Below are 24,953 nucleotides of genomic sequence, written 5' to 3'. Positions count from 1 at the left end.
AAATATGCACCCCTGGGGCCAGAGCAATAGCACAGCAGTAAGGCTTTTGCCTTGCACGTGGCTGACACAGGACAGACCAGGTTCAATTCTCTTCATCACATACGGTCCCCCCAGCTTGCCAGGAGTAATTTCTGAGCCCAGAGCCAGGAGTATCTCTGAACGCCACCAATGTGGCCCAAAAACAAACAACCAAATGCACCCCTATATTCATTGCTACACTCTTTATAACAGACCAGATATGAAAATAGTTTAAGAAATACACATGGGTAGATAAAGACATGGAGTATATGCACGTCAGCTATACAAAACATTAAAAATATGAAATCTTGCCACGTGTAACAATATGGATGGACCTTGATGGTATTATGCCAAGTGAAATGATTTAGGAAAAATATACATACCAAATGTTTCAATTGTGGAATATAAAGAAAGCAAATAGGGGCCGGGCGGTGGCGCTGGAGGTAAGGTGCCTGCCTTGCCTGCGCTAGCCTAGGACGGACCACAGTTCGATCCCCCGGCGTCCCATATGGTCCCCCAAGAAGCCAGGAGCAACTTCTGAGCGCATAGCCAGGAGTAACCCCTGAGCGTCACAGGGTGTGGCCCAAAAACCAAAAAAAAAAAAAAAAAAAAAAGAAAGCAAATAAACAGAAAAGGCAAAAAAAAAAAAAAAACCCAAAAAAACTCGTTTGGAATCTGACAACAAAACTGAGGTTGCCAGATTCCAGAGTGGTGATAGTAGGAGTAGAAGCAATGGGTCGGGGAGGAGTTCCAAAGGACTGTGGTTCAGGGAGATGTGCACTTGGGTGGAAGATGTGGTGTAGTAACATCCATTTGGAGAAGTGTGTTCTATACACCTAAAACATATCCAGTCTTGTAAATCACCATAACTTTATTTGAAAAGTCTCTAAGGTATAATGCAGCTACAATCTGTATTAAATTCTATATTGAAGCTATGTTAGCACTTAAGCAGTTTAACCGTGAGAGTGGTGAAAGGAACTAGGTGTACAGATTTTTCCATGCGGATGCTATATAAAATTTGTGGTCCTGTTGGATTTACATGCATTTTCACTAAGTAAGAGAGAGGAATGTAGATTCCCTGGTAATTTTCCAAATTAATACATATTGGACACTCTTATTTATCTCTAAAGCTACACTGAATCTCTAATGTAGAGTTCCATAGGCAACTCTAGTCTGAAAGTAGATTCAACAAGAACAATTATGGCTCATCCCTTCTTTTGTTATCCTTCTGCTCATCCCTAGCATCATTGGGACCTCCTTTACACTTTGAACAAAACCTCAGTATCAAAAGGAGACACACTGTAAAATGCAACTTCATACATTCTTCACATGTAACTTTACAGTGTTAGTGAAATTTGAAGTTGGTCAGTTGCTTACCTTCTCTATTCCTCAAAAGATATCCAGGTCTCCTGAGAATGGTGACCATCAAATGGCATAGTCAAGGGCATAACCTAAGATACACTATTCTTTGAGACTAAAAAGGATGCTTTCTAGAGATCTACAGTGATATATTTGGTCCTACAACAATGCTTATTGGACAACATTTGGGTGGGTTCATTTTGTCCCCTAATTTATATTTTCCTCCTTGCTCTCCCTGTAATTTTTTCATTTGTCATGTTCAATGATCAGTTATAGGGTGAACTTGGCTGGATCTGGTTCTTTTGTGTTTCCCTTAGAACAGAACATTTTCACAGTGAACTGGGAAAACCAGATACTTCTTCTAGCACAGAAGGCAAAGCCCAGATTAGGTGATCATGCTGCTCAAACAGCCCCTCTTGGAAATTCCACTGAACTAACCTGGAAAACAAGGGAAGTTGGTATAACCAGAAGAGAAAAAAAAAATCTCATCAGCTGGAGGTAGATATCAAATATTTGAGATATTTTATTTATTTTTCCTTCAGTTTCTTATTCTTCATATATAATGCTATTTGATCTATGGTTGCACATATTTAAAATAGAGACAGGCAGATAAATCATAAATAATAGCTATTAAAAACAGTCACCGGGCCCGGAGAGATAACACAACGGCGTTTGCCTTGCAAGCAGCCGTTCCAGGACCAAAGGTGATTGGTTCAAATCTCGGTATCCCATATGGTCCCCCGTGCCTGCTAGGAGCTACTTCTGAGCAGACAGCCAGGAGTAACCCCTGAGCAACGCCAGGTGTGGCCAAAAATAAAAAACAAACAAACAAACAAAAAACAGTCACCAAGAAAAAAGTTTTCTTAATACAAATGCAATTTTTCTTAACTCTGGACTATTTTTTTAAAGATCTTTATTGAGGATTTTCTCTAGCATACAAACATCCCAGCTCTGTGATTAATCTCAGAGAGACACCTCTGCTGAGTCATCCCTAACAGTCCCAGTTTCAAGCTGAGATCTTGAGCCTTCTCAAGATGGGGGTAGGTTAAGTCCCTGCCTTGTCAGAATGAGCAGAGCCCCACCCACACCCAATTTCTTCTGGCATGCAAATAGCCCAGTTCCAAGACTAATCTCACTAATCTCAGAGAGATGCCAAGCAACAGCAACTGCATCATCCCAATTTTACATCTCCTGGCATACACAGCCACATATGTTACCGCATGACATTTCCACATTTCACAGTACAGAAAGCTCAGTAGGAACACAGCAAAGTAGATATGAAAGTTATGTAGTAAGTAAGCTCACTGACTGAAAGCAACAACACAAAAGACTCAGCAATCAACTAACACCTCAGTAAATACTCAGAAAATGAATTTAGTAATACTATAGTGACATTTTTGTAGCAAGCATTGTAAAATAACTTTTGGGGGGCTTGGGTGATGAGAGGATCCAGGTTCGATCTCCAGAAATCCATAGGGTGCCCAAAATAACTACAAGAGTAATTACTGAGCTAGGAGTAAGCCCTGAGCATCGCCAGATATGAACTGAAAAAACAAACACACAACCCCCAACCCCAGATTTTGCAACCATGAGACAACCAACAGTCTCCTGGGATTACAGAACTATTTTTTGAAAATCTAGCCTGGCAAATTCTGAATAAAAGTAGGAATGTTCAAATTGATTTTTTTCTACATTTTAATTTTCAACTCCTTTTTCTTCTTTTGTCTTTTTTCCCCTCTATTCTCACATGTGAGGGACCTGTATTTATTCATATCATTACATTTAGAAGGAAAACCCTCAGTAGAGTGTCCCTGATGTTGTTTCCACTGATGTGGAAGAAAGCTTCAAGCTTCCCTCTCGTCTTGTAAAAGAGACCCACTGAGCCTGGCTGATGCAACCTAAATTTTTCAGGGTTTTTACAAGATCTCGACGAAATTTTTCACCCACAAAAACATAAAGAACAGGATTCAGGCAACTGTGGACAAAGGCAATGCTTTGGGTGACCTGAAGGCAGATATCAATTCTGGTGGAAATATCACAGTTGGAAAGGAATTTGTTGTAGGCATCAATGGTCTGTACCAAAAGAACACAGTTGTAAGGGAAATTAGACAAGATGAAGACAGTAAGGACAGTGATGGTCACCTTGAGAGCCTTATGCTTGGATGAATTCTTGGCTTGTATGAGAGTATGTATTGTAAGCATATAGCAGCAAGCCATGACCACAAAAGGAAGGAAAAACCCTAGGATGACCTTCAGGGTCAAAAAAGAAGGCTTCAGTTTAGAACTATTGTCTCCAGGATAAATCATGGTGCAGATGGTCATGTTAGCCTTCTCCTTGATTTGACTGTACAGGATCTCAGGAATGCAGAGTACAGTTGCTAATACCCAGACAGCCAAACAAACTACCTTGCTATACAGTAGTCTTTTCTGCCTCCAACTCTGTGCTTTCATAGCCCGAGCAATGGCAATGTATCTGTCCACACTGATGCACATGATCAACAGGACACAGCTGTAGAAATTCATCTTGTACATGCTATTGACCACTTTGCAAGCAAAGGTCTTAAACTTCCACCCTTCAACAGCAGCAGTGGCCCAGAAAGGTAGAGTGACAAGAAAGAGCAGGTCAGCAATGGCCAAATTCAAAAGAAACATGTCCGTCATAGTCTTCAATCTTGTGCAGTAACAATAGACCAGGATGACAAGACTGTTGCCCAAGATGCCCACGAAGAACACAAGTGAGTACAAGGGTGGGAGGAAGTAGCTTGCAAATTTCCTGACATTGTCTTTGCTGCAAAAATAGTCATTGCCATTGTAATTCAGGTAATCTTCCTCAGGATATGCATCCGTGGAATAATAATCATTAAATCCATCGGGTATATAGCTCTACAAGGAGACAAAAAAATAGCATTAGGTCAAGTAATTACCTTTTGGAAGTCCTGTGTGATGGTAGAAGCATGGAACACTTGCCCCTTCCAATCCCAAAACTCTATAATATGACAAAATCAATCAGTTATGTAGAATGGATGAATTCATAGAGCATCTTCATACAATAAGACAGCAATATTTGTTCAACAAATATATTTAATGAGTTCCTTCAATATGTTACATACTGTGTAAAAGCTAAAAAATAGAGTATATGAGTATGTCAAATATGGTTCCTGCTCTCGTAGGCTTACCTACTTAAGTATAAATTCAGGTATATGGGCAATTAAAATATGCATAGAAGGCTTTGATGGAACAGGAAAAAAATGCTTGGGGACCATTGGTAGTCACAGGGCCTTTAACCAACTAAGAGCATTTAACCAACTAAGAATAATTCTAATTGTCCTTTCCCTTCTCTATTTGGTCTTTCCATGAAGGTCCTTGGAGCTTCTTCCACTTTCCTATGTCTAAACTTTGAGTCTTCTGAAAACTATGGAATCTTTGCTCCAGAAGCAACAAGTCAGATACACATACACATTCTCAATCACATATGTACATATATATATTTGTGCATGTGCAGATACACATGAATTCTTACATATGTGAAGCCTCATCCCCCACCCTTTCTCCCTAGCTAACCTGACCTTACCTGCAAGACCCTGCCCATTCCTGGGAGGGGTCTTGGAAAAGGTAGATAAGGCCTTTGACGCAGGGGATTCGGGCTTTTTGGGTCTCTGCCCTTTTGGTCTTTGGCCAGCATGGAGGTGAAGGGGAAGATGGCTGAAAGGAATTAAGATGCAGGGTAGCTAAGAATGGCTGAATGCTTGAAAGGTTATGATATAGGCCACACACATGTGGTAAATAGGGCATGAATAAAGTTGATGCTTCCTGATGCCTGTCTCTGGATGAGTCTGATTCCGCTGTTCACCTAAACCTGGGACTGGCCAGCTGAATGGGGGTTGCGGAGCCACGTGACCTGGGATGGCAGAGAAAGATCCCTCCATCCTTCGCCATCCAGCACCATCGCTAATTATTTAATTCTACACATATGTATAGACACAGCACTAGGACCAGTTCTATGATTTTCTGAGAACCTTTGTTCAAAGCCCATGTTAACATTTTAAGATAGTAGAGCATTAAATCAAGCAGAAAGAAGCCCGAGACCCATTATATATCAATGAAACAGAAACTTGTAGGCACATACACTTACATATGCACGCAATTATTACATTCAGTTACTTGCCCTGAATGGCCACATTCATTCGCACATATATATGTCTACACAAATGCCTACATCATCTATGCTCACAGGTATTTGATGAGAACCCCTTAGAACAGGCAGAAAACTTAGCTAAAATGCAGGGCCTTGCTACAGGCACAGAACTTTGCTAAAAGCAGGCAGCATTGAGAATTGAATGTAAACATTTAAGATTCAAGGGCAACAAACACAGAGCTATCATAAAAGCAGGCAGCCTTGAGAATTAAAAGTAAACATTTAAGATTCAAGGCTTAAGGGGCGCCAAACAGAGAGCCATGATCAAAGCAGGTAGCCTCGAGAATTAAATGTAAACATTTAAGGTCCCCTTATCTGTACATTCCACCTGCTGGAGATATGTTCCATTATCAATACATCCCTGGCCTAATGGAGACAGATCTCATTGTCTGCACATTCCATCTCACCTGCCAATGGGTCCTGTTATTTGTCCTGTGCAATATATCTACCTCTTAGTAACATATTTATGAGCGGAACTGTGCCCACAAAAAAGCATATAAGCCGGATCTTGAGTTTCAATAAAGGGGAATTGGATTTGGATTTGGCTGGAATCCTTTTTTCACTTTTGTCTGTCTCCATGTCTGTCTTTCTCTTTGTGTTTGCGCAATCTCCCTCTAAGAAAGAATAACCACATCTTAATTGGTGTCCCTGCAGGTCGGGATACCCACAGGTATTAATATATAGTTTCCCTTCACACAGGTATATTCCCAACTCCCATGTGTACAACTACAACTCATGAGTGAATGCATGTGCGTGTGCGCGCGCGCACGCGCGCGCGCGCGCACACACACACACACACACACACACATGCATCTCCTGACAATTTCAGTAGGCTGCTTCCTCTAAAGCAAGAATCCCTGATAAAGGAAAATTAACTAAGAACTAGAGGTGAGATATGAGCCCCTAAGAGGAGGATTCCTAAGATAAAGGGGGTAATTAAGTCCCACATCTTCTAAGTTCTAAGCCTCTATTTACTTCCTTAAATACTCTTCCTTAAATACCACAAGTTCCAGGCTTCCCAAAAGTGTCCTTCAATTCCACTAGAGCCACAAATTCTATTTACTTCCTTAAATACTCTTCCTTAAATACCACAAGTTCCAGGCTTCCCAAAAGTGTCCTTCAATTCCACTAGAGCCACAAATTCTCATTCTATCTGGAAAATGAAGTTGATGTTCAACTCAGATTTATATCTGTATATATATATATATATGAACCATAAGTCAATTCAAGTGTTCAATGAGTTTCTTGTTTTAAATATTAACTCTTTAATACTAACTAATATAGATTGTTTAGATATTTAACTATTTATATTGAAATAATTACCTATATTCCGGCATATAAGACTACTGGGCATATAAGATGACCCCCTACTTTTCCTGTAAAAATATAGGGTTTGGGGGCCAGAGAGGTGGTGTGGAGCAGTAAGGTGTCTGCCTTGCCTGTGCTAGCCTAGGAAGACTGTGGTTTGAGCCCCCAGAATCCCATATGGTCCCCAAGCCAGGAGTAACCCCTGAGCATAGTCAGGAGTAACACCTGAGCATCACTGGGTGTGGCCAAAAAACAAAAAAAATAAAATAAAATATAGAAATTGGGCTATATTCACCATATAAGACTACCTCTCTTTTAACACACACCAAATGGAAATTAAAAAAACATAATATTTGATTTCAATATGGAAGTTTTAATTTAAATGCTTATGTCATGCATGTACTTAGCTAAAACTGTTAGGTGAAATGTTGTGGTTAAATAGCATGTAAGCATAGAAAAGTTTTTAATAAGTTCTTCAGAATCTTTTGAATTTTGATAACTACCATAAATGTATTTGAACATAGAACCTGTGTGTTTATGGTGATTGCATATTAAAATAGCCAGATATCTTAAGTGACTAATGATGGACATTAGATGTAAGGTGGTTATTGACTCTTAACATTTTTTTTTTGCCCTGATCATAGATATATAAGGGAGGATACCTACATTGACTTGGACTGTAACTAGGACAGTGTGAAACTGAGGAATTTACTGACTTCACCTCTAGTGTGTAACCAAGAGAAAATCCTATTGTGAAGAGAAGGTTCTGGGGACTCTTTAAGACAGGGCAGTTAATAATGCTCAGCTTTTCTCCCTGTTTCATATGTGCTAGTCCCAAAGTCCTATTCCTACTAGCTTACAACCATTTACATTCAAATTATTTCCATGCCAGCTTTGACTCTTGTCTTTGGAAGAAAAATCTTATGGTTCATATTTTCCCAAGGAAATTCTGAAAAGTATCAGATGTAGAAGACAGTTATAGTCATGGCCCCATTGGGAAGACCATCCCCTAAAAGTTAAACTTTGAGTAGACTTAGCAAAATAAAAGATTTTAGGGAAGAAGGGAGATTCTGATGAGCATAGAGATCCAATATTGAAGACCACTAAATATTTAAGAGGATGAGAAGATGATATTTTAAATAAAAATAGTTAAAACTATGCAAATGAGCAGGTATGAAATATGAATCTGCACAGTAAGTGTAAGACTGTTTTTGTCAAGACTTACAGAATATATTAATTAAATAGACTCTCATATGACAAGTATGTGGCATCTATGATGCGTCTCCGAAGAGAGGTCCTTTAATGAAGGGCCTCAAGCATCCCCAGTGTCCCAGGAGACCCAACTTTCTCTACTGCCTATGAGCTTATACATGATCACCACTGTATGACTGAGTCCCAAAATAAGAAGACTGCTTCTTGATAAAAACACAGAATATGTTTTATTGTTGTACAAGTATTAGAGGACCTAGTATAATTCAGCATAGACTTATATTTAGTTAAGTATTCTCTTCACAAATTAACAGGTGATTTGGCTCATGTACAAATACACAGCACTGAATTTGTCTACATTTTTGTAAGGACAATATTTGTTAAAAAAAAAAAAAGTAGCCTGCCTTATTGTTGTCAATGAAGTATTCAGTGAAACTAAAGAGAATCCTAGAGCAGAAATGGAGCACAATACAGTTACCTTCTTCTCACTGACTTGCCAACAGGTGGGGTGTGAAACCTGAGAGACGAGAACTTATAAGGTCTGCATAAGCTCTATTCAGCCAGAAGTCCACCTGGACTTTTGAGGAGCTCTGCTTCTCGGGCTGAGGTAAGACTACGCTTTGCAGGAAAAGAGAAATCTCATTCAGGACCCAGGTTCTTATTTCCCATCATAAAAAAAAATCACAGAGGACAAAAAATGAAGCAGATGATATTATTGTGTGATCAGAAAAAAACATGCAAAGTCATCCAAAAATGAGATGAATCATGAATTGCTTTGAGGTAGTTTTTTTAATATGTGGGCCTTTCCAAATTGCCTTTGCAATTTAGATGTTTGACCAAAGCATGCAACCTCTATCCATCCTGTCATACACCTCAGCCCCAAACAATATGCTTTTCAATTCTCCTGAACCAAACCCTGATCTCGACCTCCATGTCCTCATGTTATCATAGTGAGCACACAACTCATAGCACCTGGGCACCAGGACCCTGTATCTGCCTTTAAGAGGAGACCCAGCTGCCATGCCTGTTGTGTGCTCCGTCATCACCTCTAGAGAAAATTTGTGGCTTCCTCTGCCTAGAGCAGCTGGGAGCTGCCTTTTGCTGGGGAAAACCACAGAGCACAGCCAGGACAAAGCTATCCCAGACCAGCTCCAACCTATAAGCTCAGGTTCACACAGATATGTGCTCCTCCACTCATGTGCTCCAAAATTCAGAAGGCAGCAGCCCAAACATTGAGTTATGCTGTAAAAGAGGCTCCAGAGATCTTTTTGATTGTCAAATTTCTGACTCCTGTTATTTCTCAGCAGCCTCCATTAACTCCAGGTCCCATATTCCTACCCCCGAAGTAGAGGGTTGTCCTCTCATAAGACTGAGAGTTAGAAGTCTATTTCATATGAGGTGTGACTTTCCCAGTGTTCCTTAGTAGCAAAATATTACTGGTAGAAGTAGAAGGTAAGAAGTGAGAAGGAAGACAAACTAGTTATGAGTGGAAGTTGCAGGCATTCCTTTCAACATACTCTGTACCTAAACTCACACAACGGCATTTTGAGTTGATAGATGAAGCTTCTGGAATGAACAACACCCTTTAGGACTCCAGGACCCCTCATGGCACTGCTCTAGCCATAATTGACTCATTTGTAAACATGACTCTGCCTTTGTTGTGAGGTTAAAGGTATCTGGATGGTCACGAACACCCAATGCATCTCCAGCAAATCGATTTCCACCGAAACATGGTGGCCAGGGTCTTGGCACTCCTCTTTCTGCCATTTAGAAGGTACTTTATATCTCTGACCACAGAAAGCTATATGGGGTTTCCTTTTCTTACTCTCTGGATCTGCCTTACAGGGCATAAATGGTATCTAAAATCCTAAATGAAAAAATTAAATAACTGGGAGACTCAAATCCACATGACTGAAGATTTGGATATCCAAATGATAGAAAAAATAATACAGTGGGTAAAGCCTTGCACTCAAGTATGTGTTCTTTTGTGCCCCATATTTGGTCCTCAGGGAGTGTTCCCAGTGTACAGAATAAACCCTGAATACTGCCAGATGTGCCTATTTTTTTTTAATTTTGTAAGGTAAATGAATGGTAGATTCTGCCAGTCCAGATCCATTTTCATTGTGCCAGGGATGGACTTCACTCCAGAGGAATTAGAATTCTGATTCAACAAGTAGAAATTGGCTTCCTCACTTCACTAAGGCCAATAAACTCTTTGGTTATTTGTTGTTAAGAATACACACACAATGATAAACATCACCAGCTTGTCCCAAATGATTTCTGAAACATTGGTTATAACCAATTTCTCACAGACCACAAATACTCAGTCAGGTAGGAGGCTCCAAACAGAGGGCTGGGCTTCAGCTCTCTCTACAGAGATTTGTCATTTGAGAAATGCAAAATTAAATCATGACTATTTTAGCAATATTCTTAGACATATAATAGAACTACAAGAACTTGATTTGATTCTATTAGGGATTGCTTTCATTTAAAAAATCACAAATGATTTCTTGGATAACATTATTTTATTTTTTAGCCCCTTTGTGAAAATTGTTTATATACTGTTGTGTATCATATGTTCTTTCAGCCCCCACATATGTAAGAAACATAGCTAAAGTGTCCTTTGAGGTCTTAAAAGTAAATGTGGTTTCCTTTGCTCTTATTTGTCTGAGTTTCAAACTGAACTCCTCGAATTAAGCATATCTTGAAGGTCATCAAATTCTTATTTACTAATAAGCCTAGTTAATAATTTTATTTCTCTTTTAATTACATCATGTCTTATTTAGATGTTTTAGTTTTGATTTAAAGTTTGTTGCTTGACACTGGTTTACAATATTAATTAATACAAGAAGTAGAACTTAACACCTCTCTGAGTATAAGCTTCTCTGGAGCCACCACCAACATTTTATTCATTTTTAATCATTAAAACATTTATTAATTTATTAAATCATTTGTTAATAAAATATAAAGTAGTAATCCCTCTATCTTCATAGCATGCCACACCAAAGAGCAACTGGTGATTCAGGTGTGCAAAGGCCTCTGTGCTATTTGTACTATGCCTGAGGGGAACAGAGCTCAGCAGAGACCTAGCCTTGAGAAATGGCCAAAATTCTTCCCTCATTCACAGGCCCACCCATGCCCTCAAAGAGACAAGAAGGTATTTGGAGGAGGTTGAAGAGCACAGCTATACTCACTCTGGATTCTGTGGGTGTCATGGTGGTCAGGTGAAAGTCACTTCTAGAAAGAAAGCAAAAATCAGAGGTAGGACTGGCTTGTAAACACAGTAAGAGACATATAATGACACAAATTTTGGGGGGTCCATACCCGGCAGCACTCAGGGACTACTCCTGGATCTGCACTCAGAAATCACTTCTAGTAGGCTCAGGGATGCCAAGGATTGAACCTGGATCAGTTGCATGTAAAGCAAACACCCTACCAACTGTGTTATTGCTCTGGTCCAATGAAGACACTAATTATATGTTATCTTTGTGCTTATAGAAAAATTATCCTGAGCAACACTTAGAGTCCTGTCTATTAACATCAAGTCAGGTATTTTAGATTTCAGTATCATCTTGGATATTCGATAGAAATAAAGAATCCTTCCTTGGAGAGTCTAGTACATTAATATTTCCCCCCAGAAAATTCCTCCTTTCTTTTCTTTCCCAAGCAGGGTTCAGGGGAGCCTAGGTGCACCTCTCAATGACTCTTAGCCAACCAGGTTAGCAGTTCAGTGCTAAGACCCGAGGATTTGATACAGCCCTTCTCTCTGCTTTACAAAAGACCTTCATAAATTTGACTTTGTATTTTTCTACAACACATCATGACTCACCTTGCTTTTCTGAAAGTACTGTTGGTTTCAGTACATAGTGCAATACAACCTCTTTGAAAAACAGTATTTGTCAGTATCTTCTTAAACATGTACTTACCATATGGTCTAGTCATTGCACTCCTAGGTACCCCCCCAAAAGGCAGGTGCATTCATGTAAAAATTGCAAAGGAATCCTCACAAAATATTGATTTATAATAGGCATGACTGCAAACAATGCACTGTCCATCTACATAGATAAACTGAGTAATCATCAGGGAGATGACTCAGAAGTCTAAAGCATCTGCTTTGTGGGAACTGTGGGACCCGTGCACCATATATTCTTGAGCAGAGATCGGAATGGCCCCTGGGTACCACCTAGTGTGGCCTAATAATAATTATCTCTTATATTAGTTGGGCAATAGCAACATAATGGAAAGGAATTGAATGACTGGCACTCTCAGCAAAATGGATGAACCTCAATATAATCATGCCAGAAGCCAGATCCCCAAAATATTTGTTGAGTTATGCTATTCATATAGAATTCTAAAACAAGTAAATAATAGTGACAGGAAGCATATAATAATCTCTCCCGGTAAGTAAAAGAGAAGGTCAGGGAGCTGGAGAAAATAGTTAAGTACATCAGGTAGGGTACTTGCCTTGCACAGGCCTGACCAGGATTTGATTCCAATATCCCATATGATCCTCCTAGCCTGTCAGGAGTGATTCTTGAGTGCAGAGTGAAGAGTAAACCCTGAGCACCACAAGGTGTGGCCCCTCCCAAAAAAGAAAAACATAAGAAAAAGAAAGGCGGGTCATCGCATGAGAGCAGGAGGATGCAGCTGTCTAAGGCAGTCACTGGGAGATAAATATGTTCTTCATGTCACTGGTATGATGGCTCTGTGAGACTATTCATATATCAACAGTTATTCTGCTTCAAATGCTTGTAATTAATTGTAATTGGGCCTAAATAAAACTAAGAAAATAAAATCAAAAGGCAAGCTTCTATGACTCTGTCTGCTTTTCTTTCACCCCACTGATCAGAACTCCATGTGACTATTCACAGACAAGAAGAAAAGCAGTTGAACCCCCTCCTTCAGCCTTCTGAACAGCAGCTTCTTAAAAGTGCCTTGGAGTGTATCATACCGTTCTATGGGGATTGAGAGCTTGTGTGAGCTTGTGTTCTTAATTATTTATTGAAATAAGATGAGATGAAATGGGTTTGAAATAGACATTTTACTAGACATATTGTGTGTAGTACACATTTCTGAATCTGTCTACTGAGAGCCCATAAGCAATGAAATGTTCCAGTCGAATGAATAATTACTGCCCAGATCTTGCTTTTAAAATACTTCTTTGGGGGCCGGTGAGGTGGCGCTAGAGGTAAGGTGTCTGCCTTGCAAGGGCTAGCCAAGAAAGGACTTCGACCGTGGTTCAATCCCCCCGGCGTCCCATGTGGTTTTCCCCAAGCCAGGGGCAATTTCTGAGCACTTAGCCAGGAGTAACCCCTGAGCATCAAATGGGTGTGGCCCCAAAAACAAAAACAAACAAAAAATACTTCTTTGATCAAAATGAACCAAGTTGGCTTCTAGAACCAAGATAGAGACATCACAAAAAGTACCTGAATCTTTTGGACACTTGAAAACAATTAAGTGCTCAAGGGTTTGAGAGCTTGTAAAATATACCTAGGAGTCAGCCCAATGGGCTTACACTGGCTGAACCTGATGCAATTTTAACATCCAATAAAATAACATTATTTAAATTACAGCACATCTTAGTAAAAATCATGAATCTGTAGTGATGATTACCAATGGAAAAATAAAAAGAGCAGAAAAAAATTTGGGGTGCTAACTAATAAATACAGAAGGAATCATTGTATAAGAAAACTACAAAAGAAAGTATTTGATAAGAAATACTTATAAGTATTACTTATACTTATAAGAAATATTTATCTCGATTCCAAGGATCTCCATACAAATTACATAATCCACCATCTACTTTCTCATTTTAGGTACTCTTCATATTTTTCTAAAATGTTATCCTAAAATATATTTTAAATTTTCTATTTGTGATTAGAAGATCCCAACTCAGTTCATTGCATTGTTTTAGATTTGGGGAATAAGATACTGACTAATTTTCTGTAACCACAGTGCTTAGATAATTATTTAAAAATATATCGACTATGAAGGTATTTAAATACAAACTAAATACTTCCTATATTTCTGATATTGATAAACAGGTTAGGGCACCTCCTTTTGAAGTTGTGCCTGGAGAGACTTCAAACCAATCAAAAAATATCTGAGTAAATCATTTTCTCTAGAAAGAAGCCACATGAAGAAGAAAAATGTAGCATGCCAATAGTTTGAGGGAAAGATTCTGAAGGACTGTGGGATGGAAATTTTGCATAAGCATGTTGGAGGGTTCAGCCATATCTGTTAAACTTACAAAGCTACTCTGCTATGACTCAGCACCTTCATCTGCTGGGAAAACATACTACTGGTATTCTCAGAAAAACTTTAAGACTCACGTAGGGACAGAGAGGTCTCAGAATTTTTATTTTCTTGCAGAGCAAAAAAAACTGTGTAGCCAATACTAATGGTGCATCCATTTACTGAACCCACATGAAGCTAATAATAGATTAGCAGTTGAAGAAAAGCAGAGCACAAGATCATGAGGCTAAAACTGATAAGGTATAGAAGACTATCTAGTTTGATTGGATATCTCTATGTATATATTTATCCTTCTCTATTAATCAGTCCTAAGACACATTCTGGAGGAGCTTGACTAATAATTAATAATGACCAATGGAAAGTGAGGTTTTCATTTTCCCCCTTTGGGAAACTATTTCAATATTTTACCTGAGCATCAACTTGTGAGAACTGACCTAAAAATAGATCGTTGGCATTTTTAAAAAAGAAAGATAAAGATAAAAACCACAGAGCTACTGCATCCTGTACACCTGTGAGCCATTTTTGTACACACACACACACACACACACACACACACACACACACACACACACACACACACACACACACATGCATTCCTGGACACTACCAGCTCAATATCAGACAGCCTGGTAATAGGTTCAGAAATGCTGCATTCTATGACGAACCCAGTTTTTTTCTTTAGAGATTGAGCTTCTTTTTATTATACATGCATTCCTTGCTCATAGAAAATTTGGGGAGAAGCAAAGAATTAAATGGAAATACATTTCTTCTTGGACTCACCATTCAAAGTCTCCACTGGTGGCCTTTCCATCTCTGAATGCTCTGGACATTTTATTGCCCAAATTGATCTGAATGCTTTGTACATTTTATTACCCAAATTGCCTAGTCTTCGAGTTAGCCTTCATTTTCTTCTTTTTTCCTGACAATGACTGAAGAAGGAAAAGAGGAGGAAACCCACAGGAGACTGTGCAGACTGAAAATGAAGCACCTCACATTGATTCCCTTGGAGCCCCACATCTCTCCCCTTTTTGCCAAGGGTAACCTCATTACTGAAGCCAAGTTGCCCTTTTGGGAAAGACAGCTGGGGTTCAATATCAAAATAGTTTGAGATAAAGGGACGCTCCCTCCCATGATCAGAAGTGTCCTTCCCTCCCTGTTCTTGCTTTCTTTCTGCACTGGGACCTCCCTATGGGATCCTTCTCTGGAAAATGAAGGTGACAGCTCAACTTACTCTTGGGTTCTCAAACAATGCTTTGGACATTTACTTGCAGAATGCAGAGTAGTTAGAAAAGGGGTGCGTGCTTAACCTCACAGCTCGCAGCTCATTTAAAACCTTGACACACTTGTTTGACTTAGTAAACAATAACACGATGTACTTTCTAGTATAGCCCCATTTCAGGGTGATGGGCCTGGTTTCTACTTTAGTGGCTCTGGTTTCAGGTGGCCTAGGACACTTAAACTGGGACAGGTGGGAGGATGGTGTAAGTGACATTTTCTCTTATTTGTATCTTGAGAGGCATGAGTAACCCCACAACTACATTTCTAGATGTCAGATAATAGGGCCAGGAAAAAAAAGGGGTTGCATAGTGGTCCACCATGCTAGGGATGAATATCCCAGATAGACCTGCTGGGACACCTCCTAAAAGTCACCCTTGAGCTGACTCTCAGTGAATTTTCCCTTGCCCCCTTTCCTGCAAAGAACTGTGCTCTCTAATAAAATTGTTTTTTGGTAAGTGTCTGCAGAAAAGATGGTTCTCTAAGAAGCACACACGACTGGCAGAGAACACAGAACAAAAAACTGGGGGCATGTTTTGCATATGGGAGTCATGGAGCAAGACCAGGGAATAATGCTGGCTGCACCTCACAATGCTGACCCAAGGGGAGAGGGCAAGAAGCTCAGGTTCAATTATTACACATATTTCTTGGCAGAAAATACTATCAATACTTCAAGAGGTTTTGGAACTGGAGAGAAGGAAGTTATGTCTCTAGTAGTAAAAGAAATCTATTAGGTCACATCTTTGCTATCCCTTGAAGGGTAGGGTCTATGGAGACAGCCATGAGGACAGAAATATGCTCAGTTCAGGGAAACATATCCACAAAGACATGAGCCACAAAGTGCAATATTGTGCAGGGGCCTGAGTGGGGGAGGAAAGGAACAAGACAGAGGGGGGGGGGAGGAAAGGAACAGCACTAGGGTTTTTCAAAAGTCGAAAGCAACTTTTGAAAACAAAAAGCAATGCCTGGACCGCTTTGCTACCTACATGTTATTTTCGAATTCTCTGCTGTTTTTATGTCACCAACAGAAAAAATCTCTGTGCACTTGGGAAGGCAGCTTCGCCCACTCCTATCTGGTGATCAGAGCAGCTGGTGAAATGATGTGGGACTATAAAGAGAATAAAAAGGGTGAAGGATCTGATATCTGTCCAGGGCACTATACAGAAGCTGTGGCATCTTTGACATTTGTATTTTATGGTCGCTTAACCCTACACAACAAATGTGGGGACTTTGTATTGTCTATCTAAACTTCTACTCCCAAAGCCTGGCTCTGGTGCCCCTTTTCTATCACTTAGACACTATGTTGGTCCTGGAACTTCCTCATAGGTAAGCCTGGGAGAAGGGTGCAAAGAGAAAGCGTCAGAGTAGAGAGGTGGATTCTGGAAGCAAAAGACTCTCAATGTCTGGCTGCTGAAACAGCAGTTGACCTCAGTTTGCTCTGCAAAGAGGAGATGGGGAGCCGCTCTTAAGAGGCCAGTTCTTGCAGCTTATTTCCACATCACACAAAACAGCAACTCATTAGGAACTAGGAAAAGTGGATGTGTTTGAAAGGATGAGACTGAATTGATTGATGTCATTTCAAATAAAGTAGCTCAAAGACATTTCACACAGTACCTCCCCTCAAATCTCGCCAAAGTAAACACATGTGTTTCTTGTATGGTTGGTTTTGATTTTGGGGGTTATAATCAGCAGTTCTTGGGGGAACTATCTGCTGGGGATGTAGACCAGCTCTCCTACATGCAAAGCTAACGTGCAACCCATGGAACCATCTCCCTGCCCAAATAAATGCAAGTAATGAAGAACCAAACTCTCCCACAGCTCTTTCTGGGTGAGCCATTGCTGACTCTCTGAGATGAAGCCTTTTAAGATTTTTCTCAGCAACCCAGCATGTGCTTGCTGACTGGCAGGGAATCTGGCTACTGGGTGCATTCCTATCTTGCTTTCCATGTGGCAGCAGCAAGGGTTCCCTTTGAATGCCATATGCAATGGGGTGCTACACCAGCTGCCAGTAGATTTTAGGAGTACAAGATTCCATCTCCTGCATCCACCACAATGACATTTCTCTTGACAAAGTTCACCCCTTTCCAATTTGCCACAGCTATCAAGAAAACCCCCCAAATCCAGCCTTTGTCTGGGCAATCTTGGTCCAAGGGTGACATAGATGAGACTTCCTTCTCACAGGCCAGATTCCCCACTCTACTTTGTCCACAGCATCTGCTTTACCCTCCTTGATGGTAAAAATCACAGACAGACCACTAGGAGCCCACACCATGGGTGCATGGGTGGAGGGAATAGGGCTCATTTCTCATCCTGAAAGTTACAACAGGGCATTTGCCTGATGCATCCTGATCTTGTTTTGTTGTTTGTTTGTTTATCTTTGCCTTTCTGGCAGTTTTTAGCAAATGGCTAGTCCTCAGGGCTGAGAGACAAACAGAGTGAAAGCCTGGGGTTGAAAGTCAGGGTAATATTACCCAACAGAGAGCCCCGGGTGCCTTTGGACATAGAGAGTGAGAGAGGAAGGGCAATGCTACTCACAGTGTGAGAGGATTCAGGAGTGGCTGTCACCGGCTCTGAGTTCACAGAGGGATACTTATTCACTGTCTGGGACCAGCAGTGAATGGTTCTGCACAGAGTGCAAGCTCAGCTCTACTGGGAAGAAACGCCAAATCTAATAAACAACTTGAAAAGGAAGCCAAGTCAATCTGGCTGTGCTGTTGTAACTCCACCCTGGATTTAGGTGTTCCTATCTGAGACCCACCCATTTCTGGGAGGGGTCTTGGGAACCGGATATTTGGTGTGACCTTACCTGCAAGACCCGGCCCATTCCTGGGATGGGTCTTGGAATAGGGAGATAAACCCTGGAGCCTGGGGATGAGGGGCTCTGAGGAAGGATGCTGAATTATAAGATGCAGGGGCTAAGAATGGCCGAATGCTTGAAAGGTTATGAGATAGGCCACACACCTGTGGTGGTCAGGGCATGAATAAAGATGATGCTTCCTAATGCCTGCATGTGAGTGAGTGATTTCGCCTTTCACCTGGGCCTGGGACCCGCCGGCTGGATGGGGGATGAAGCCACGTGGCCTGGGGCCTAAGCACAAAGGCCTCCATCCATCGCCATCCAGCCCAATCCTTAATTATTTGATACAACATGCTGTTACTGGTGGGATGGTCCAGGGGGCAGAGAATGGTGGGGGGAGACATAGCTACAACTTCTAGCAGTCAGCAGAGTTGGTCGTTTGCAAACAGAAATAAGAAGCCAAGAGATGCTGGGCAAAGGGAAAACCATCTTTTCTTCAGATACTATCAAAAAAAAAAAACTTTCCTAGACTGCACAGCTCCTTACAGGAAAGGGTATAATGGAAAATTTACTGAGAGTCAGTTGGGGGGGCATGTGGGAGGAGCACATTTGAGAGGTGTTCAAACAGGCCTATTTGGGAAGCTCACCCCCTTGCACTGTGAACCACTATGCAAACCCTTTGCCTTTTAGATAGATCTGAGTGAAATTATGTCCTACTCCTGTTTCCTACCATCATAATAGCTGAAGTGTCATAGGGCTATCTAAAGCAGAGCTACAGTGGGTAGAAAACCAGGCCCCATCATCCTGAATAGTGCTACACCAAAAACCCTTATACGTGGCCACGATGCATAAACTCAGAGTTCTGGGAGGCCACAAAAATCGGTATCGAACACAGAAAGGTTTTATTCTGATATGACTCAGCACATCATATGTATAATAACAATCTCTATGGTTCTTTGTTCCCCTTTTATTTTTTAGGACCACTCTGGTGGTGCTCAGGGATCACTCCTGAGATGATTTGAGAGAACCAAAAGTGGAGGTTCTGGGAAGGGAGATAAAAGGAAAGAGAAAACCACTCAAGATAAAATAAAGGCTTCTCGAAAGGTGAAGAGAGCCCTAATATACATTCCAGTTTTAAAGCAAGAAAGAATGAAAGTACACATCTCTATAGGGACTATATGGGCAGCATGAGCTCAGACACAGTGTACCAAGGCAACATGCGCATGCCCAAGATTTCCTTTATATACGTATTCTTTAAAAGGCTGATTCTTCTAAGAATATTTATCGTTTTTATTCTTATTTGTGGATTGTGATGTCTATCATAGTGGCCCATAGACCTTCTCAGATTGATAGAGTGTGGCCCAAGAATAGTTGGATCCATTACCTAAGATGGGAAAGGGCCATTGAGCATGAAAGATGCAGATTGAGAGTCATAATGAAAGCCATGGTTGATTAACAGCAACCCAAGGGAACAGTAGTACCAAAGGGGCCATAAAAGCCTCACACCCATCCACAGGTTCACCAAACAATGAGATCTGAGCAATGCCGCACCATAACTCAACCAGCTGCTCTAGGCTTTCCCCTCTTCCCTCTAAATAGGAGGGAAGGTAGGGGGGCCAGGCCAGTGGTCAAAGTTTTTTTTCCCAGGGTTGTGGCTGCTGTGGTCAGGAAAGGCTTCAGGAAGCTGCAGCACACATGCCACCCCCAAGAGCCCTGAATGGAAAACGGGGTGGCACCAACTGGTGTTCCCCCAGGTAAGAAACACCTCAATGAATACTGTTCAGCCACCAGATGGTTTGAGTGAGGTTGGGGGAAGTGGGTAGAGTTCACTGAAGAGGAGGAGGAAGAAATGGCACCAATGTGGAACATTGTCCTCTGCTGTATGGTGATTCTTAGGTCCAGGGGATGCAGAGACACCAAGGAAGGCATCAGGTTCTGGGAGAGCTGACAGAGAGCACTTTCTACTGGAGGTCTACTGGAGGTCTACAGTAGGCAGAGTATTTTCCTTGAATGAGCAAACCTGGGTTTGATCCCTAGCATCTTATATGGCTCCTAAACCCTGCCAGGACTAAGTTCTGGGTCTAGAGCCAGAAAGTAACATGAGTATGAGTGTGACCCTCCCTCAACTTCTCCCCATCCCCCCCAAAAACACTTTCTTCTGGTGAGCAGAGGGAAGCATGTGCCTAGGGAGTCTGGAAGCTGCAAGGAAAGCTCTTAAGGAAAGTGACTTCTCAAAGGAGCCTGGGGCAAGTGGGATTTTCTTTCTTTTCTTTTTCTTCTCTTTCTCTTCTTTCTTTCTTTCTTTCTTTCTTCTCTTTCTTTCTTTCTTTCTTCTTTTCTTTCTTTCTTTCTTTCTTTCTTCTTTCTTTCTTTCTTCTTCTTCTCTTCATTCTTTCTCTTTCTTTCTTCTTTCTTTCTTTTCTTCTCTTTCTTTCTTTCTTTCTTTCTTTCTTTCTCTTTTTCTTATCTTCTTTCTTTCTTTCTTTCTTTGCCTTCTTTCTTTCTTCTTTCATTTCTCTTTCTTTCTTTTCTTTCTTTCTTTCTTTTAATAGACAAGTGGGTCTTTAGGCAACATCTAGTTTTAATTCACTGTTGGAGAAAACTCCCGTAACACACTTTTGTTTTTTGTAGCTTGTTTACTCTCTTTGCAGTAACTAAATTCTCCATATTTTAAAGATCATTTTGTTCTCTTATCCTGAGCCATCCATACATCACTGAGGCAAGTCATTCAAAACACCTGTTGAGGGTTGCCTTTGATGGCCTTTGAAGGAAATGGCTTCAATGGCTAGTGCCACCAGAGTGGCCAGTTAAGAGCTAATGTCATCATCTTTCATCTGCTAATATCTCCACTCAGCAAAAGCCTCAAAACAGCTCATTCCTAAGACAAGAATCAGGGCATCACTGTACACATCTCTTGTGGGTTGAAGTCTTGAAAAACTTGTCTTACCTTCCCAGGAGGCTTAAAGCTACAGAAGTCTTTAGAGTCAGTATTTTTCTAGGACTTGGTAGGGTTTTATTTTTATTCCTCTTGCTGTTGTTGTAGTAGTAGTTGTTGTTGTTGTCACCATGAATGTCATTCCAGAGGTCAGTTAAGTAACACAAAATTGGAGGAGGAAAATGATGAGGGAAGAAAGACAGGCAAAGAGTGAGAGTTCATATCATTAGTTGGAATGAGTGATTGAGAAAAAAAGGATGGAAGGACATGTTCATGTGTCTCTCAGGAGCTGGCAAAAAATGGGATGTAGTGGAAGTCGAATGTGGTTTGTGCAAAGTTTTTAGATATTCTGGAAAGATGTGGGATCTTTAGTATAGAAAGGTATAAGAAGAAATGTGGCTCTTCGCAGCCAATGAAATTTTTTCCTGGCATAAGATGATAGTTGAGGTCTTAAAGTCAAGGTGCCTAAGCTTAGGTCAAGAGTTCATTGCAAAGCCACCAAGGTCTTGCAGAACCTGAGCTATTTATAGTGGAAATAAAAATTATTCACACCTACTAAAGCCTGGGGTTTATAGCACCTGAGTCGTGAAACCAACTGCGGATTTGCTATTCAGTTTGTCTTACCTATTAATGATAAACGTCATCCATCAGCCCTGATGCGCTGCCTCATTGGATAAGTTGACTTAGTACCTATTGAAAAGTGCCTCCCATGTGCCAGTAGTGATGCAATTGAGGAAACAGGGCATATCCAGTGACTTCCAGGGCTGTGCAGAGAACTGAATGAGGGAGATGTCCAAGAGAATAAAAGAATGACACTCTAGAAGGGCGAATTTCTCCTCCCAAGGGTACTTGTACAATAAAGTTGGTGGTTCAATCTAGATGCTCAGATGTGTTATAGCCAGGCCCTTTGCTCTATGAGCCAAATGAAACATTTCAGCCATGCTAAGAGACTTCCAGAATCATACATAGTGGCACTTGAGAGCCAAGATGCCAAAATCTAGTGACGCTCAGAAAACCTTGTGTTGCTTGGGATCAAGTGGAAAACAGTTATATGCAAGAGTTAAATGTTAATCCCTGTAGCCAGCTCCAAAGAGCTGAATTTTAAGACCTACATTAGAAGTTTCCTTAAGTGTGAATATGAGGGACACCCCTCCCACCACAATTCCTCACTGAGGAAAAAGATGATAGGATAAACCTAAAGAATGATAAAAATCAATATGCTGGTGTACAGAGTTAAGGTATGGCCAGATTATAAAAAAAAGATGGACAATTGTTTTGATCTGATGCTAAGTATGATGAAAAGGAACAGAAGAGATATATTCAGGCAACGATAAGGTCCAATTTCCTTTTATGGTTTTGGGCCACATCCATTAGTGCTCAGAGCTTACTTAATGCTTAGGAGTTACACCTGAAAAGTGCAGGGGCCTATATTGGGTGTCAGAGATCCAATATTGGCCAGGCACATGCAAGGTAAGCACCTTACCCACTGTACTAGTTCTCTGGCTGCACAGTTTCCGTTTCTAGCACAACAGGGCTGCATTGGGGTGAACTTCATGGAAAACAGCAAAACTTGGTGGTTTCTCTGCAGACATCCCCAGGAGCTTGAACTCCTCTAGAGCAGAACCAGGTGGTCATTTTAGAGAGTCCTCAGAGCAGGTTGTATATGACAAAGGCTACTACAGCCTCCGAATGTCTATCATTATCTCTTCTTCCTCTTCTTCTCTAAGGAGATATAAGAGTTCACAGCATTCATATTTCTCCACCCTCTGTCCTGGTGCACAGGGAGTGAGGACAAAAACTTCTGGGGGGAAGCTTTGTAATAAAATGACAGTTCTACATTGAGAAGTACTGAGGGTTCTTTTATTGACTGTCTTTAATTTTTAGAAGGGTTTTAGATGCAGTGAAGCCGATAAGAAGGCATAGAAAGCAGATCTCACAGACACAACCTCCCACACATTCACTAGCAATTGAAGAAGCAACTAAATTTGTTTTAATCAACTAATGTACACAGACACATAATTATCACCAACATTCCTTATGTACCTGAGTGTTCCTGTGTCTTGGATGACTGTTTGATGACATTTCTCCTCCATACAATGTAATTCAAAGTGGGTTCATGCTCTAAATACCATGTTTGCTGTCTTTCTCTTTCCTACATATCTAACAACTGCCCATTTCACCCCTGGCAATCATTCATCCTTTATCTTCCTCCAAAAAAGTGTTTTGCCTTTTCCAGAGGACCCGATTGTTGGACTCAGAGCAAGTAGTCTCTTCATATTAGCTTCATTTACTTAATACCTAACTTTCTTCCAAGTGACCTCCTGGTGTGAAATCTGCATCCTTCTTAGCATTGAATGATATTTCATTATCTGGAGGAAGCACAATTTACTATTCGTCTGCGGCAATGCTTCTAGGGAGAATCTAGGTTTGAGCAATTATAATTGAAGTGGCTATCCACATTTACATACAAGTTTTATAATTAAATATAATTTTTATTTTAATTATAGTGGCTTACATATCATTGACAATAATATTTTAGGTACATATTAACATAAAATCAGGGTAATTCCCATCACCGAATTGTCCTCCCTCCACCTCCGTTCCCTTCCTTCCCATAACCTCTTCCCTTACTCCCGGGGCTGCTAGAATAAGTGGTCCCCTCTGTGCCTAGCTTACTACTTAGTGGTCTTACACCTATTTGGTCTTGGTATCTGCCTTATTCCCCTACCCCAATTGGGAGGCGAGACTAGATAGTTCAAGTTATGCGGTTTTGTTTGAAGAAGAGAAAAGTAATGACCTGGAGAAAAAAAAGAAAAAAAGAATCAGATACTCCGGAAATGGGCGGAGTCCTTCTAGAGGCTTTCATCCTTGGTTTGAGAGACGAAGGGGAAAAAGAAGGTGAAACACCACAACAGTACATAAAAAACTGTCAAATAAAATATCCAGTGAACATTCCAAAAAAAACAAAACAAAACAAAACAAAAGGGTAAGCACCATATAAAAGCCATGGTATTGAGATAAAAAAAAATGTGGCAGAGCACATAAGAAAAAAAAATAAGAAAATAAATAAATAAATATAAATGGAGACATCCACTTCAATAGCCAAACCACAACAAAGCAATTAACAAAAAATAGGTAAGTAATAATAAAAAAATTGTTTTGTGCTTTTTTTTTCCCCTCCTGCAGATGCACAGTAAAGATTGGGGTCATTCGAAAAGGAATTTCCTTTGCCTAAGAGATACAGGGTTTTTCCACCCTTGAAGTATATTGTCATGGGATTAACTATAGACTCCTTTCAGGTTCATTTACTCTCCCCTTGGTGCTTTTGTGGTGTATGGAAGACTTCTGCTCTGTCCTGAGTGATAACATCAGACCTCTGTATCTAGAGGTCTCGGTATCTGCACGAGTCAAGGAGTTGAACTTATGATTATGTCTTTCTTTGTGGGTCTAGAAGTTCTGTTCCCTCAGTGTCATTTTAATCCGTCTTCTGTGGTTGGCGGTCCCGGTCTTTGCGCTGATCCTAGGAAGGGGCCTGGGATAGCGTCTTCCGTTATGTTTTCAGAGGTCCCCTTCCGTTGCAATAGTCTCAGACAGACCTCTGG

General features: G+C 40.7%; 1 protein-coding gene across 1 annotated transcript in view; it reads right to left on the bottom strand.

Moving 5' to 3' along the window:
* Window positions 1-3,174: 3,174 nt before the first annotated feature.
* Window positions 3,175-24,953, bottom strand: part of CCR9 (C-C motif chemokine receptor 9) — a 30,880-nt gene continuing 9,101 nt past the window's right edge. Inside the window, exons 2-3 of the mRNA XM_049777681.1 lie at window positions 4,302-4,363; window positions 3,175-4,260 (exon numbers count right to left, since the gene is read on the bottom strand). Coding sequence (XP_049633638.1) covers window positions 3,175-4,260; window positions 4,302-4,363 — 1,148 coding nt within the window. The remainder of the gene's footprint in view (window positions 4,261-4,301; window positions 4,364-24,953) is intronic.

Source organism: Suncus etruscus, chromosome 7, assembly GCF_024139225.1.
Source record: "Suncus etruscus isolate mSunEtr1 chromosome 7, mSunEtr1.pri.cur, whole genome shotgun sequence".
Taxonomy (NCBI): Eukaryota; Metazoa; Chordata; class Mammalia; order Eulipotyphla; family Soricidae; genus Suncus; species Suncus etruscus.
Note: the sequence above shows the minus strand (reverse complement) of the source record. Positions and strands in the feature narration are given on the sequence as shown.